At 34.6% G+C, this 19,088-nt stretch overlaps 1 protein-coding gene across 4 annotated transcripts in view; it reads left to right on the top strand.

Moving 5' to 3' along the window:
• The window catches only part of LOC118269123 (uncharacterized), a 258,041-nt gene that overhangs the window by 44,057 nt on the left and 194,896 nt on the right, over positions 1-19,088 (top strand). For all 4 annotated transcript variants that reach the window (XM_050701998.1, XM_050702024.1, XM_050702019.1 and 1 more), the window contains exon 3: positions 5,098-5,139. In XM_050701998.1, the coding sequence (XP_050557955.1) occupies positions 5,098-5,139 (42 nt within the window). The remainder of the gene's footprint in view (positions 1-5,097; positions 5,140-19,088) is intronic.

The raw sequence follows: 19,088 nt of genomic DNA, 5'->3' as shown, positions 1-19,088 counted from the left end.
GACTTGCAAGACTCTTGCTGCAAGACCAAGACCAAGACCAAGACTGGGAGCGCAAGACCAAGACCAAGACCAAGACCAGGTGTATTGGCGCAAGACCAAGACCAAGACTGGCTAAGTCTCGTCTTGTTCTTGCATTTGGGCAACACTACAGCAAACGGACATACAAATCAACTGATCGATTTGAATACTACTGTGTAAAATATCTTTACATAATATGTTAGTCCAATTAAGCAAACGGACTATTAGATGTTGCTATTAATATTCGCAGCAGTTGATATCAATGTTAATTGTGTAAAGAGTTGAAATCCTATATTTTATGGAATGACAAGAGAAAGCCGAGTAAAGGTGAATAGGACATGTTCTATTAAGATTTTGTTCATTTAGATTACTACTTAGTTTATGAAGGTTTTTAATGAATAAATTAAGAAAATATTCTAAGAGATATATTGTACAAATGTATGTATTACAATACACACTTACTCTTGTATCAATTGATAATCGTGTGGCAATTGTGGTAAGCCCTTATTCGTAGAAGAGGCAAATTTCTGACTGTGGACTCTTACAGACTCGTGATAATAATGTATCAATAAGTAACAAGAGCCAGATCCATTAAATTGAGAAAGCTCCACTACATGTTAAGCTTCTATAAAAACATAGGAAATAAGTTTTAATTTAAGTTAATGCTATGTTAATTGATTATAAAGCTCTTTAATTACACAGTAATCTCATTCAAATTGTATATTATCGTGATGTATGAAGTAGAATTCAAATGTGTGAATTATTCAATACGATGATTGCTACGTGAATTATATAGGCTTGGCACGCAACGGAATACTGAAGATCAAGTATGCTCATTATGGAGTAAATATGTTTTATATATTAACGTCTTACAACAAATACTATCGTATCGTCGGCGTACAATTACAATGTCGTCGAAATATGAAAATAAATGGACTATTCTTTGAAAATGGTGTCTAGAGGCTAAAGCAACAGAAATAACTAGTTTGTATAATTTCAAGTCAAGGTTGTGTATGTTTTGTTGCATATAGGTATTAATATTTTAACAATATCATGACCTAAAAGAAGTTCAGATGAGATTTAATATAACCCCCGTTCTTAAGCCACCGGCAACGAATAAAGATACAGGACATTTTATCTGAGATGTGAACTGGATCCATGTTGAGCCTATACAGAGAAACAACAATGAAAGAAACTACAACCTTATAACATTACATATTAGTATAATAGGTTATCTCTGATGTTAGTATAGTTCAAGATAATTTAATATAAAGTAAGTAAGACAGCAGCAATCAGTCTGAAAGTGTATCGCTTGTGTTTGCTAATGGCCGCGGCGGCCGATAAATATTCATCGCGGCAAAAAAGCAGCGCACGCGCGATGCCCGGCGCGCTTTCTTCTCTACGATCTAGGAAATAGATTAGAGGTGGCTTATTAATACTCTAGTATTATTTCTATTAAAGTTTACCAAGAAATCTTAAAAATATATCTTAGTAATCCAAAACTATTCTTTAAGATTTTAATTTTCGGTTCGATTCAGTTTGGTACGGACAACTCTTTGTGTTTTTATTGTAACTTTCTGAGACATACTAAATTAATTATTATGTTATCGGCTTACACACGTACTGTCCATTGACGAGGAACTGACTAGTTTCAAGCCATGCTAGGGCTCATATTCATGAGCAGTATTCCACTGCACTACTACTCGCGACACAGACGCGGCGACAATCGCCGCGTCTGGTCGAGTTCCTCGTCAAAACAGTACGTGAGTAAGCCGATAACATACTGATAATTAACTCCTTGTGCGATTCACAAATTGTTGTTTCGTTTGGGAGTCACACAGGAGAAAATCCTAATGTGGGGCTGTTGAAAAAAAAATAGAAAAAAATTAAGAAAATCTACAAATGGTGCCCACAGATTTTCATTCTAAAAAATAAACTTTAGTAATGATTAGTAACCAATAAAAATATTTAGTTTGGTACAGCAATGAAACAACTTGTAATGTACTTGTAACTCCTCTGATGTTATTTTTGTCCATGGAAGGATAGCATTGATCGCATCCCATCAAATATCCGTTTACTCGATGGCCCCCTAAAAATGTGGAATAAAAGTACTTAATTTCTGCCATATCCACTCTACACCTATTCTCAGTTCCTACCGTACGGTTGTTGGTAGGAATGCTCGAGCTCGTCTCAGGTCAGCTGCTAGAAAAACGTTGAACCAACCGGGCAGCCGGCGGTGCTGGTGTGAGCGAGTGAAAACTATCAGACCTACTCCGCTCCCGACACTTCGAGATAACGGCTATCACTAATTCTAGGTCCGAGTATATGACTACCTGACTGATAAATGATAAATGCGATGAACGCGAGGTCTTCAGGTTAAGATTTGTGTCGAATATAATTTTGGGTGAGTTTACGGGAACTATAAGTAATTTTACTCCTTCTAGAAAAAGAAATACATTTTTATAAAATTACATATTAAGTAAAAAAGGCTCGTGTAAATGTTGATTAATGACTGAAGTTTATAAGTATTTTATCGAATAAATATATGACGTCATCATTTTCTTATGTTAAAATATTTACATGCAATATTGTGAACGATTTTTTTTATGGAGTAGGTGGTAAACGAGCAGACGAGTCACCTGATGGTAAGCGATCAGCGCCCCCATGGACACCCGCAACACCAGAGGAAATGCGACCTTTTGTCAGCTTTATATGCTCTCTAAGCTCTCTTGAGGTGTATGGTAGTTAAAAATAATCTTAGAGACATTGCCCATTTTCAGATTGCGGGCTAGCATTCATTAGCAATACTAGTCAAATGCCTAGACACATTTTGCACATAAGTCAGTTACCTAATCAATGCGTCAACCGCATATATCAATCGTTTTCTGCTAGACTGACTGAAAAAAGTGCTGAAAAACTTCTGAAAGTTTATGTTTCTGACATTTCCGTGTTAATTAGAAGGTAAATAATGGATTCTCTTGTGCATGGTGGCAGAATTAGATTAATATTATAATTCATTTTTAATAAATAAACATAATTAAAAGTTTATTTTGGCCTTACAAGTCCATTGTCCCAACACATCCGTGTTTGAAATGGAAAATCTAGTAGGATACTTTTTCTATCCAGCACCCGACCACAGGTACCCCTTGTCTAGCAGTCATACTAGTAACCATTAAACCAAAGAATTTGTAGCAGTCGATTGTCATTCATACTGTACATAGTTAACAAAAATGTGATTTAAACGAATGTTAAAGGAAACAATCATACATTTCTTGCATATAAAATGCCAACGAACCGATTATCAATGAATATTGAACCCGCATTCGTACGAAAACACCTAATCTATTCAAGTGGCTAGTCGTATAAGGGTCGTGACACCGCAGACAAGGACACACATACACATATAACAGACGATAAAAAAGGACAGAGAACCACCGATGCTCGGGTCATATGTCGACCGATATGTCGTAACCTGTTTGAATGAAACGGCAATATTAAAAAGTTGATGTGTGTGAAAAGGATAGTGATGACAATGACGTGAAGGGTTAAAAGTCAAGCAAAGTGTCGCGGCCTGTGTGAGAGGGATAGAGGTAGAATATTGTAGTATGTCAGTGAAGGACGGATATATGAGGGTCAAAAGACGAGCGTCGGCAACCCTGACCTCTCCAGACGACTCGTGGGCCGTACTTGGGACTTACAAAAAATTGTTATATTGACTTGAATTTGTACAGTTTTGTTTAATTTATTATTTTTTATATATTTTAAAGAAAAATGTAATTTGACTTGTAATTATCTGCCCTATCTGTTTGTTGCTTGTTTTATGCATTCTTTGACAATGTTGATGCCATAAAATATCAGATGCGTTATCTTTTCAACGATGCGATATGAATTTGCGTTGAGATTTTTTAAATGTTTTAATTAATATTTTTGAAGTAAATGCTTTGACTTATTTAAATAATAATTAGATAAGTGCAAGTGCAAGAATTAAACTTAAAAAAGATTTTGTCTGTGCACATATTTATACCTTAACAAACATTGAATTCAAATCTGTCAATTGATTGAAATAATTATTTTACAAAGCTTTAGTATAATGTCACCCTCCATAATGCTGTAAACGCTTAGTACAAAATTGAAGAAAGATAAAAAATCGTACAGAAGCCGTCCCTGAAGCCATAGTGCACTAATGAATCGGGACAGTCGGCATAATTAAACAGTTGGCGACAATCAGTCGTTCCATGTTACACTAATATTTCGTTTGACATAACACAAGTGACGTCACCCACGTAACTCTGATTTCAAAATTCAAATCGTAAAACACGCGGCAATTTTTCGCAAAATTCGAACATAAAAATTTTGTGTTTGACATTAGTGACAAGCCTGAAAGGTTCCAAATTTAAAAATTGTTTCATTTAGTCAAAGTGCCAGTGTCTTTTTATTTATTTTTTTATTTTTGTTAGATTTTATGTGTAAAGAAATGTTTCGACCGGAGTTTCATTTTTCAAGCAAACTACTCGAGTTGCTGACTAGAGGTAATTTTATTCAGCTGTGTCGCAGTTATTGTCGATAACACCTAATTGTTTATGAACATGCTTTCAAAGTTTACAATAATGATTAGTAATTATTGATAAGAGTTGATTAACGTAAGTCGTAGTACTAGCGTAATTCATGTAAGTAGGTACCTATTTGTAAGTTTACGAGGATACATACTATATTGAATCAAACACATCTAGTTTGTGTTGTTTCTTGCCAATTGGTCAACTTTGCCAATCTTGCCAATTTAATTTGGCCTAATCAGTTCTTAATTGGCTGAATTGTCCCTAAGGTTCTTTCTTGTTTTTTCTTTGGTTCCAATATCAATGTTTTGGGTATTTTTTTCTCAAATGACTTATTAAAAAATGTATTCCAGAGTTATATCATATAAGTAGTGAATTTGTCTACATTTTGGTACGAGTACCTAAATACTTTCTTTAAGGAACTCTCAGACTTTGAAAAATGGTGTATAGGCTTAACAGAAATTAGTTGATTGAACTTTTTTTGTCTTTAAGTAAAAGGTTTAAAATGTAATTTTCCATTTTTCAGGAAACGTACAACGGGATGCATTTGCCTTTACTTCAAATAACGGTAAGTTATAGTGAGGTACTCAATTATTAATATTTTTTCTCCACGAACATAAAATACAATAAAAAGTAAAACCAACAGAACATCAATTATCAAAATACCCTTCCGAATTAAACAAACATGATGTTGGCACTCGTGCGCAGGCCTGTTCGTCGGTCCGCGCCGGCGCATGACACCACAATGAAACCTTTCACCCGCCGCTACCTGCTCGCCAAGCTGTAATCTACATCTTTCATACATTTCCTCGTTCTGTGTAGATATGGAGCTGTTCTAGATTAGTATTAGGCTGGAAATCTAATTTGGTAGTCTGTCTTGGTATCTCTAAGTATGTTGTAATTGGCTACCGGATAATTTGGGTTGTAAACATTGTCCTGGTTAAGATAATTTTGGTTAGATACTTATGTACTCTGTTTTGGCTTGTGAAAATTGTTGTCTGTAGTACCTACTCTAATCGACTTCTCTGCCGTAATTTATTTTTAGTTGCAACTTTATTGTATAGGTGGGTTTAATACCGTAGGCATTCTTGCTAGCCAACTTTAAGAATGATCAGGTATGATTTAGTCTATCTAACTTTGGTTAACTGCCTAAGCTTCGATCTATTACTGTTTAGTTTTTTAAGTTCTATTCGAATTAGATTCATTGTCAGTCAACTTTATTTTTAAAAACTTCCATCTTCTGAACTATACTTATACGAAAAAGTGGAACATATACAGCAGCACAAAGAGTAGAGACAGTAGCCTAAATGTAGGTATTTTTTTAATTTATTTAATTCGTTGTTTAAAAGTACGTGTTAACAAGAAGCCGTTTGGTATAATTACCGGTAATCGGCCGGTCTCATCTCGTGCGGGACATTGTTCCGCCCGGCTACCTTTCAACCGGTCCAAGCGGCTATTTATTGGAAAACCTTTTTTATATAATGCTATATGTATGATGGGTTTAGTTGCCTTATTTATTACTTAACGTGTAGTGTAGTGAAGGTATGTATGAAATCTGGTAAGTAGTGAGATTTGTGTGCAGTATGCAATGTGCATTAACCTAAGCTACATTATCAAGCACGTGAAAAGTCAGGAGTAATTAATAATGATTTGAGCATTTAATTATACCTTTGTGGTTCTTCATGGAATTCTTCACGTTTTTCATATTCTCATTCACGAAATAAACAGCGTAATGGTAAGATATTTGATTATAATGTAAGATGACTTGACATTTAATAATATTAACTTTTATTATAATATTCTTAATCTGTGTGACACTTTAATCACCCCACCACCAGTGACTCGGACATACCCTCAACCTTTGACTTCACTTTTTAACTAACAACTTGCTGATAATAAGAGATTCATTATGCAGAGAATATTATTCAAGTTTTATAAATTCAGTTTGAAATGCTGACAAATATAGATGACCCACATTGTACAACTTTTTCTCAAAATTAATATCACACAAGACTTTACTTTTATTGGATGAAATAACCCTTTACCCCATTAAAAATAAACTTGATTAACATTTTTATAAGTATGCTGCTCCATTTACACCAGCACTGAAAAAAGTGCGGACGTCATTACACAAAACCGCCCATTAAAAATACAGCTTCATAATTTTTTAATCTGTGAAAGATTATCTATTCAAAATTTCGAATGGCGATAACATCGTTCCGAGATACTGGCAGCTAAGACAGTTTCGCACAGACCATCATGCAGCCTCTTACATTGCATTTCCCAGAAACTCAACTCTTTGGATCTGAACTCGGGAGCTCTTCTCGTGTTTTTTATGGGCTTAGAGGTCGCATACAGACTCAATGTCGCGAATTAATCCGAGTGTCCTATCTTCATTGGGAATCTTAATGTGAAAAGTTAAAAGACCCGTTTTTAACAAGAAAGCATTGTTGTAATGTTGAAGTTTTCTCAGATTTTTAACTAGCTTATCTGTTTATGTTTCAGATTGTTGCTAGATAAGATTTTTTCTTGATGGTGCTAGGTAATTTTTTATGTGTACTTGAAAATACTAGGTCTAGGAGTAATGCAATTTACATACTAGAAGTCTACGTTCCCAGATTTTTGTATTTATCATCGTACTTAGAATGATTTTTATATTTTTCCATTATTTGATTCCATTGACTATTGGGTTAAGATTGACGTAAATAAATGGCCGTCATATTATGAAACATAAACCGTAAGTAAGTTAAGTATTTTGGGTTGTTATGTCTACCTTTATTTAAAATAATGCCAAAGTTTATTTTAAATTTACCATTCTATAACTAATCTTACTACACAAATCCGATGCTATAAAATATTTCCTCATAAAAATACTAAAACAAATATCTACATTCTCAAAATTCGTTCAGCAGTTCTCGAGTTATAAACGCATAAAACGCGTTCGTATTTTATATGGTAATGCAAGATGGACTAGATATGACTATCAACCGTATTATGAAGCTATTTAGAAGCAGGAGGGCCGGCAGATGCAGTGCTATTATGTCACTTTATGTGCTTTTTATTGCTGCGTAAATTTATTCTTGTTTGGAGGCCAAGTGATATGCAGTGGACAGTGGCTACGGTGTTCAGATTTTTTTAATACCTTTTTTTGTGGGGAAGTTCCTCTAGATTCTAGAGTCAATTTCTTAAAATTGCGATTGTAATGTTCTAGCATTCTAGGAATGTAGGCAGACGTTTAGTGTTTGTATTTCAGCTTAAGTTCAATGTTGAGGCTTTTGTATTTGCAAAATAAGTACTCAAACTCGAAGGCAAAGATCACAGATGAACTTATTAAAAAAAATAGAGTGCCATAATTAGGGTAACGATGCTATTTAATTATTTTTTATAAGAAATCTTGAAAGACCATTTAAGCGGGGATACTATGGGCTTCAGACTTAGTGCATCTGAAATTGTGTAATGAAGAGAATTGAGGCTACCTATAAAAGGTACCTTGCTGAAGAAGAGTTATAAGTGGTTTAAGAGTAATCAGCCATCCATTGGCCAAGAGTGGTTGGACTTTTAGTAGTAAATATAGATGTGGGTTAATAACTGTTCATGTAGGACCTATAAGACTTCTATTGAATAGGGTCACATGAGAACATGGCGTGCTAAACAGTCATTGGTCAGCTCCTTATATGTCCATTTATTATTTTTCAGCGAGCAACTAAATCCAATTTCCTACATTCACACCGATACAATTCGAATAGTATCAGCAGGCTCCATCTCCAGCCCCGGACTATTTACGCGTTTCTCACACCATTGACGCGATGAATCGCTCCCATTAGCGGCCGAGAACATGCTACAAGAAAACTATAAGGTTAACTATGCCCAAAAGTAGTAGTAGATATGCCATACAATTTGTATGGAACGACCTGCGGGCCGCAGTTACTAGCTCCCAGATCGAGATAACGCGACCGCTGCCGCAGCTCGACTGGCGCGATTTTATCTCATCCACCAGTATATACTGTGCGTTGGACTCTACAGCGCATGCGCCTGCGATTGATGGACCAATAAGAACAATGCGAATTAGGGAATTATACGATAGTGCGCATGACTGTTTAGAGGTCTTATTTCACGATGACAGATCAGATAATATTCTGGTTTCAAATTGATATTCGTGCTAGGTGGGAATGATCTGCGAAATGTTCTGTCACCCTTTTATGGAACTAGATTTTACGACGTCCGGGCTTTTGCAGTGTACGCACTTGAAGCAATTCAGATATCGTACGGATTCTGTACTTTATATAAACCATCAGAGAGAGCTTTTAGCGCCTAATTTTTGGATTTCGGAAGACATTACTTATTCACATTTTATTAAACAGGAAATGTAAATACCGTTAATTGGATCGAACTTTAATGCCTTAAAAAGTTAGCAGTGTGTTACGTCACGTGATATTTTGACATAGCCCACTTGTCACGATTAAGACATTTCCCAAGCGAGCCGTCAAATTATCGATATAATCGATCCGTACTCCGGTCGTGATCTCATTTCCCTGCATTCGACGGTTGCTGCGACCTGTACTCGGAGTTTAATTTTAGCTATAAATCATGGTCGGCCTTTCCCCGAAGTTGCGCGGAGGCGGCCGATCGCCCCCGACCGGTTCAACTCCCGCGCAGCCTCATTTAAACTGTAGCACATTCCTTCGCTTGTCGCGTATCTGTAGTCAGGCGCGATAAATTGTTATAATTAATTGTTTATAGGTTATGAGAGTGTAGTAAGGTTGGAGCCGCTGACCGGTCGCGACGGGAGGAAATGAAAGGTGAATGGCTAGGCTGTACGTAAAATGCAAGTGCAGTAATTATATTTCATTAAAGTGGAAAACAGAACTTCGGATGCGGGAAGTCGATGCTTGCTCAGTTGCACAAAAGAAGGAAGCTATTCACTTTTAGAGTTTGATTAAAGTAATTATTAGAACTGTGATTAAGATATTAAATATCTCATGAAACTGACAATATTATATCTTAATGGCTAGCTGAATGTTGATTTACGCGACTACTAAAATGCTGTTATGTATTTTGCTATAAACATGATAAATAAATACCAGATTTGTTAAGTTTCAACTAGGCAATTATCTATCCAAACATATCTGGTTGTCTGTATTATTTTACACCCTTAGGTTAATACGATTATTTGAAAAGATCACAATTAAGTTTTTAAAGCGCCTTGTAGACATATTTTTCTATTGCTATTGGTCAAGTTTTTCGAAGCAGGCTGTCTTGAAACCATAACATAACATAAATATTTTGGAATTTTTACTATTCCCTTAGGTCTAATGGAAAAGCGGAAACAAAAAAAGCACAGTACATAAAATTTTAAGTTTCATATGCATAATCTGTGTATGTGTTGTAGCAAAGTAAGGTCGAGACTACACATATGAGTCGCGTAAGTGCAGATCCTCTTTTATCTCGGCCGGCCGCGCCGCCGCGCTCTCTGTCATATTTTATATGTTTTTATCAATAAATATCGTTGCAAGTAATTACATTTTTGTGCAATAACAATAATTATGCATGTACCGTTAACATTTGGACTATAGCCTTTTAAGATTTGAGAGCAGATCATGTCTCTTTGCCAAGTAATGGATGGTCAGATGCAGATAAGTTTATAATTTCGAGATATCCTTTATGGCGTTTATTATTTTTGTTTCGTGATAGAAAGTCGGGCACTTTGTTTAACTGTGATAGATTTAATGTTTGATTTAATACATGCTTCTGGGTTAGATGGTGATCAATTAGAAAAGGTTTGTTGTATAAATAAATTTGTCGTAGTTACGTATAGAAATGGCCTCAATGGTGTAAGGATTTCATAGTAGTCTGTAATTTACCTATACGAACAAGTGACACTAACAATTCTAAGAAAAGGATATGTTTAACATCAATGATGACTTTAATGTTAACAAAAGTCTATCTTTTCTAACAAAAACGAGAATTAAGACTTTTCAGGAAATTCCCATATAGTACCGTACAGTATGTATTAGAAGATAAATACGATTTGAAATCTAAACAGTACAAAGTACAGATTTAGTCAGTCCAAGGTGACTTCCTTATGAACGACCTTTGGATGGACTTCAAAGATAGCAGAAAGATAGCTACGAGTGTTGACGTCAGAATATGGAATATAATACATATATCTGAAATAATATCAAATAAGAAATCTAACAAATAATACACGATTGACGTCTTACCTTTTAACCCCCGATTGTGCAGGTAACACACATATGCAGTGCAGCACTTTTTCAGTTACTTATGATATAATTATGTTCCATGTATTAGGGGTGACCATTACGATTTTCCCGACAGTTCAAAGTCGATGTTTCTGAGAGTTTCCTAAATCGAAAAAATATAAATCTTTTTGCCTGATCTGGGAATCAAATGTAGATCTCTTGCTGGGCAATCCCACATGCGGCCTGTGATTATTGATGGAATAATACCCCTTGTATTATAGTTACCAATACGATATATAAAATGGGTATATAAATAAAACTCCGTCTTGTATGACATAATCACACTGTCTGCCCTTCCGGAGTAATTCGAAATACCTATAAAAGGTATTATATGCCATAAACACTTAAATATAAAGTACATAACTGTTTGAACATTATTAATTTATCGGCAACGTATCGTGAACTTATCAATTTCATTCGATGCGGTTAATTAAGGCCGGAATCCTGCTCTGGATATGTCGACGTAACTTAAAGAATAACTGTCTTTTTGTATGTATGTTTGTTTATATGTATGTATGTATGTATCTTTGGAATAATTAAGAACGTTTAAAATAAAGCTGCTGGTATTACGTTGATATTTTGTGAGAGTTTATTGTAACCTTTTTAAAAAGTTACAATATTGTTGTTCAGATTAATAACTTTGATTTTATTAACCTTCTTTTATGAACCTTAAGGACATAGTGAAGGTTAATTAGATATTATGTAAGGACAAAAATAAGGTATTATATTATTTGAAATCGATAGATGGCGCCGATGGAATTTTCACACTTAATTAAGTAACTATAAATAAATATAAATGAAAAAGTGTAAAGGTAAAGTAGGTAAGTATTAGTATTTATAAACAAAAGCACTATTTTCAGGGTTTAAAAGCCTCTCGATTCATTGTAATCTTAGATTTAGAAGTGGGTGTTATATCGCTAACGCCTTCCAACCGAGTTGACAATCGATTGTATCGTAATCGATTGAACCGATAAACATTGTGTTGATTACTATCTAACTACAGGTTTCTTACTTATCTTTATATAATATAAAATGTTAAAGTTTCTATGACTGCAAAAAATAATAGCCCATTTTTTTATTGTTAAATTTCGATTCTGGGATACTACTCGTAAAATTGGTAAATACAAGCTATTGGTGTGATTTTTCATTACACGTATATTTAACATGTGAGTAGTAATATGTAGTAATTCTAGGTACATATAGAAAGGTGTAATACATTTGAATATACATATTATAATTATTAAAAACCTGCTTACTGCTAGGTCAATAAGTTAACTATAGACAAGTATATACACAAAGAAATCATTGCAAAAGACATTCGTTTAATCTCAACAAACATAAATACGGAGGTGTGAAGGTGTGTACTCGTACAATGCGAGACTGTATCGGAGTATTATATATTTCTCTTACATATTAAATAATATCTAACGGGCTGAAACAATGGGATTTATACGCGGCCGCGCGGGGTCAGCCTACCTGTCGGCTGCCTGTGTCCTGTACACACGGTGTATCGGACAGCGATGCTTAATGTTTACACAAAATATCTTCTAAATGTTTTATTTTATAACTTTTGTATGTATGTAATTTATAATTCTGTTTATCGTATTATTATCAGATTTTTTAAAGTCTCATTACTGCTACTACTAACAATTTACGCCTTTTTATTCTCTTATCAATTAATTCTATAAAACAGTTCGTTTTCCAATTTTGCATTTCAGATTTTAGACGAAAAAGAGTACACTGAGCTTTCAGCAAACTACGATGACAGCATGAACAAGGGTTTACGAAACAAGCTCTTATAGCAACTTTCTTTCACAAAATCTTTGATAAGACTATACTTTGAGAATCACTGACTGAAAATGTACGATATTCGGTTCCCTTACAATAGTTCCTAAGATTTCGACCTCTGGAGGCACGATTTCAGGAAGCTTGTGATATGGGAATGAGATGAATCAATTTATATTGTTTGCAGGGCTGTGTGTTCATGGAATACACTTGTAGAGGATACAGAGAAATAAATGTAGTTGTAGGTATTTAATAGAAGTAAGGACATTTGATCTTATTTATATTAACTTTAGGTATATTTTATGGTGTAGTTTAATAGCTCGTATCAAAATATTTGACTAAGATTTTGTTTTCGTGTTTGGTAGATGTTTTTTTTTGTATATATTATACTAATAGTGTAAAGTTAATCAGTTTAGGCTCAAATATATGTATTACAACCCTACTTACAGTCAACCATAATTGCATTTGAGGCGTTGCAGTTCTTCGGTACAACAAATAGGCGCCTATTAGTTAAAATACGAGCTAAGAAACAAGATTCAATTGCAGCTAATTTCTAGTTTAGTACAGAAACAGAAACACGTATTATTATTTATAGTTTACGACATAATTATGTAGGTAATATGTTTTATGTCCCTTAGTAAGTATTTAAAATGCTAACGAGGTTGTTTTATAACTCCTGGTTTTGCATCTTCTTACGATCCATGCAAGTGGTTATTTATTTTAGTGCAAGATAAATAATTGTACGTACTTAATCATATTAATGTATAATTAAAACGAATGACATTATAAATAGTATGTTTGTACTAATAAAACTTTCTGTCATCTGTACATCGCTCGAAGATCGTTTGATCAAACATTATTTTTCTTGCTAAGGTTATTATTTATGATATTCATGAAAATTTTCGGAAAACGCAAGGAAGCAAGGTTGTAATCGATAGTATTAGTATATGTCTACTTTATTCTTCTTATTCCCAGTCCTATTATACGAATGACGATAAGTTTTTTACAAAAGATTAAAGAAAATTCATCAGATGTGTCGGAAAATATTGTCAGAGCGAAGTCAGAATGAATCGCTAGTCTGCTTTAAAAATCTGAATATTATCGCTATAATTTCAAAGTGAACTACATAAGTTCTATATAATAAAGGGCTTTAAGATAACGGTAACAGGCAGTGGGACAAGCAATAACTCGGAGGTCTGCCCACGCGCACCACCCCGGCGCATGCGCACGCTATACGTAATATCTGCATGTCGGTTCGCCTGTCACTTGCTCGGATACACTCCCTGATAACACGGGTTCAGATATTACGATCAGCTTTAGGTTCATAACTTCATGTTTTTTAAAGATTTGTACAGTCTGTGTTTTGATTGTCTTGAGTTTTAGAGACAGGGAATTAAAATTGAAGACCACGCTCTACAATAATGATGTATTAAAGTAATTTGATTTGGGATATTGAACGTTTGTGATGGTTAAACTCTAATCAAAGTGTAATTGGCATTATGTATTTATTTCCTAAAATTTTTATTTCGACAATTGGCTTAAATAAATTAGGGTATCGTGTTTTTTGGTACGAAGTTGGCGCTATCAAATATTGGAATTTTTAACTATTGCTGAAAGGGGATTGACCAACTTGTATGGGACTTTGGCTATTTTTGAACAAGCACTTCAGCTAATAATATATGTTTGATTTATTAGTTCATATCAGTAAGAATGAAGATACAAACTTAGTTTTGTATCAAGATTTATATTTAGATATTTTTTTACATTTTATTGAAACTGATTATGCATGAAATAAAACATTTTTTTCTATTAAATTGCATTATTAATCCGATTCATATGTAATTAAAATATGGTCAAGGAACTCGGCAGGTGGATTAATAATTTTCTGGTACCTTGCCCAGCTTAAAAACCAAATAATAGTTATTATATGTGCACATCAACCTACTGTTCTATGACCCACCATGCAGTTGCAGCAATAATGTTTTATGGCTGTCCTGCCTTAAGTGTTGTTTTCATATAATATATATACAAAATATGTTTTCCTACTAATGTGTCTACTTTGTATTTTCCCACGCAATAAATTGGAGTTTCAACACTCACAATGCAAAAGAACAAAGCGAATAATATCTGTCATTTTGACGAAAAACACAACAGATTGACAGCAGATTGGCAGCACTAAAGTCAAATTCAAAGCCAACTACTACAAATACTTGGTCTTATCATAACAAATACCAATAAAAATCGATTTTTTTAAAGTACAAATTGATACAAAGTTATTAGCGTCAGACATTTACTAAAATATAAATAAAATTATTGGTAAATTACATTTTTGCTGAGCAGCCTGTTCAAAAATAGCCAGATTTGGACAATCTCCTTTACCTATTTATATCGATTATACAACTCTGCATTATCCATGAAAATTATACATGAATTTTCATTTAATGGCTACAACAAACAAAAACCGTTTAGAGGTGCTGATATCACAACAGTACAGGAGTAGTTATCTTATAGAGAGTGGAAAGCCAACTACACTGTTTGGTTTTCAAGTCGCCCATTTTAATAGTTTCAATCAGGGTAAGTGTCGGACAGGGCAGCCGCGATTGGGCGGGGCTTAGGTGCGACCGAGAATAGTACAGGCGCACGAAAGTATCGTTGTTTTAGGTTAACTTTTGAAAAAATTGTAACGTTAGATTTTTTTGTAAAGTAGTGAATAATTTTATCGATGAAAACAGTCATTTTGTAGCTCTGGCTGGACTCGTGTAACCTTTTGGGGCTATGTTTGGTATCGAATGTAATCGGTCTCGATTACATGTAAGCATGACAATGTGTAATGTATCCAGTTGGTCTCTAAATTTTGTATTTCATTTTGATATATTTTAACAATAAACAATGGTTTTAATAGGTACTTTCGTTGATTAAGTAGATTAGGATCAATTTTAAAATTGGAGCACGCATACAACAATCTCCTGTACTTTCTTCCAGCTGAACCTGACGACCCACACAGAAGCGGCGTGAGATTAGATTTTCTAATGGTCAGCCAAGTTCAGCGCTCTCGGGTCGAAACAGCCGGCCTATTTCAGATGTCGCCTTGACCGCTTGTACAGTGACTTGACACCTAGCTCCCTCAATTAGCCGGGTTATACACACTTGCCTTGCTTCCTTTACGCGTAATAGCCGATCGAATTAAAGTGGTTTGCTTTCTTTATATTATCATTGGTGGTGTCAGGGGAAATGCTTAGAAAGGTTTGTTTATTTTCTCGATGAATTTCTGTTTAAAATGGAATAGCGATGTTTACTTTATAGTCGTCTTAAATGGATTTTATAGGCCATATAAATGTCTGAGAAAATTAACACTAAGATTGATGGTAGGACATAAGCTAGATAAAAAACGTATCGATTAGATTCAGATGTAGTGTAAGTTTTATAGTGTCTATAAAAGGTGTCGTTGATTAGACACAGTTAATCAAAACGGTTCGTAACTATTTTAATGTGACGTGTGATGTGTATTTGATGTTAGCGATGTCTGCATATCTTTTTTCATCCTTTGATTGTAATCAAAGGATGTCAACTAAGTGCTACCTTACTTACGGTAGTAAAGAATTTATTTTTAAAGATCTTAACATTTTGCTCTTAATTATATTAGACCACAAAACAAAATGCATTTTTGACAACACGAGTTCAGATGCCTTTGTATACTCTATCTCATGTGAAATAAGTGGCTGATTCGAATTATATCATTTGAAGAATAAGAAATAATAGTAATATCAGTAAATATATTTAACAAACCAACCCTTACACTAAATATGACAGACGACCAGGAAGCCTTGCCAACCAAACCAGCCTGCCTTGTACAATGTACATATCTTGTACAGTTTTATTTAATAAGTTGGTTGCACAAAAAACCGTAAAGGCAGGTAAACCGCGACCATTACGATATGGTGGACGAGGATATTCTAATGGCTACCGTGTCACAGCCTGGCTAATGTATCATGTACAGCAGGGATGTTACAGGTGTCACATTTCGGATCTGGATACGGATTCAGAGAAGATACTTAACTATAGTTTTTATGTCTCTTAAAAGAGTGACTTTTCAGCTGGGAAGTGTCCACTGTTGAATAAAGTATTCCCCTTTAAGAGTTTTGTTTTGTTAGGTTTCTTTAGATACCATAATTATAATCCCCATCTTTCCTTAGTAAATCTTTTGAGGAATCATGTTTTGTTTTGTTACAGGCGATTTCGTTGGCAGATCAAATTATTTCTTGATCAGAAATCAATCGTAGCCACTTTTATTTAAGTGCCAGCCATCTCCTAAATGATCTGAATCGTTAATATCGCTTACGGTTTATTTATCGGATACTCGATAGGTACATTTCGGTTACGGATACCGAAGTTTATAACATCCCTAAAGCGCAGGGTAACGGGAGCCGGTATCTCAACGTAAAAGTAATGGGGTTGCTCCGAGATTACCTCTATTTATGTACTCTGCACACTGATATGGAATTACTAGACTGGTTTACGTAGTTACGCTTTAGATGTTAGGGTCTTTTTGCTACTGCAGAAAAAACGGTAACGTATCTTTAGGAAGATATTAATTTATAGGACTACTTCCTACATGAATGAAAAGAAAATGTTTGTTTTTAATTGAAAAATGTACTGTTAATTTTAGAATAAAGTGGGACACAATATTTTGGAGTTATTCATATTGCTTGATACCTTAAATTTTGTTACGAATAAAAACAAGTAATACTAACTTTGCCTGAAATAGAGGTATAAGAATCAGAAGTTCTTCATGCTTACAACCAGTTGACTAGCAATACCTGCAACTGTTCCTGGCTTATGAAACAATAACAACAACTACAACTGCAATATCCACCAACAAAAACACATTACACTTAATACTTTGACATTTAAATCTCGACTTGTTCTCACAACTTTTCGAAACCATTTCCTTGAAGTGACGTATACTCGGAAGGATGTGGAGTGAAATAAGGCGTTGCCACACTGACCGGACGGCGGGACGATAGGCTGGTGTGGATCCGGCCTTATTAATCATGTATTCGATTAAGCGTGTAAGCTTGCAAGTTATGATGTTTAAACAACGGATTTAGGCAATCATTTTTTGTCGGTGCAAGATTAGATTTATTGAAAGTTTTAGTCAGTTATATTTAGGCTTAAATACAGGTATAAAGGATATATTAGTTACAAGATTATTTCTTATCCGTCTCATTACATATAGCGGTTGTACACACACATGGTATGATTTCATCTCGGGCATTTCGCGCGGGCAATAGTAAGCGCGCTGTTCATGAGATGTGTGTGTTCACGCCAGATATTTGAAAAAAATTATAGTAAGAGGAAATTTTAAATTGTTGTCCAAATCTCTCCAGTATAATTACCATACCTATCTATATTCCTGCTTTCATATTTTGATTTATTAATGAAGTAAACAGTATAAATATTAATATCGTCTGCTGTAACGCTGCGCCTACGCAATCTTGCATTACAGCACTACCTAAAGGAAATGACACAGATTTATCTATGTGACAAGTAACACTCGTTGTATTTACAGTTACTTTAATATTTCCTTCAAGAAAAGTGTGAACTCCTTTTTAAAGGCCGGCAATGCATTTGTAACTATTCTGAAGATGCGGATGTCCAGTACTCCAGTTCATAGGTGGGAGTAGTTGTTTACCACCAGTCACCACGTCTGCTCGCTTGATGCCATCTAAACCACATATTCACAGGGTTTAATATTCGTATTTATTGTGTTAACACCACAACTCACGTTAAAACCAACAAATAATTACATTAGAATCCTTGTATCAACAGTTGTAAAAAACACAATAAAACAAATTTTACCATTTATTGTTTAATATTCCAGTACAACAATTATGTAAAACATAATCTGTGCATCTTAATGACAGCTTTCATTTTTACTGTACCGGTAATGACAGTTGAACAATAAAACTATTTCATACAACATTAAATGGCTTTCGTCACTTAGAAAAAGCCGCGTGTGCGCACAATTTCCTGCGGTAGCGCGCAATGAGAGTAAAACAATGATGTAGGGATGTGATGAATTAGTGTTGTCGTGATACACGTATTAAAGGTAGTCAGTGGGTATTTTAATTGCGGTTTTTATAACGTCTAGGGGAGATTATGAAGCATGAACTTGGAAGTGGTGTTTGATACGAAAAATTAGTTATATATATTGTACATGCTACTTATGTAATAGGCATTTATACTATACTTAACGAACATTGTGAAATATCTTGATACAAAAAACATAACAAAAATAAGATCAATAAGCATTCCAAATCTGAAAAATCGATTCAACTAGATCGAACACATGCATTCTATCGAGCAACTTATCGTTAAAGCATCACCCGTCATCGTCACTTCGAACCTCGATATCGACATCCACAATTAGTGTTGCGCTATCGATAATTACGATCGGCGAGTGAACCTATCG

Source organism: Spodoptera frugiperda, chromosome 2 (genome assembly GCF_023101765.2).
Source record: "Spodoptera frugiperda isolate SF20-4 chromosome 2, AGI-APGP_CSIRO_Sfru_2.0, whole genome shotgun sequence".
Classification (NCBI taxonomy): Eukaryota; Metazoa; Arthropoda; class Insecta; order Lepidoptera; family Noctuidae; genus Spodoptera; species Spodoptera frugiperda.
This window is presented reverse-complemented; position numbering and strand designations above follow the sequence as displayed.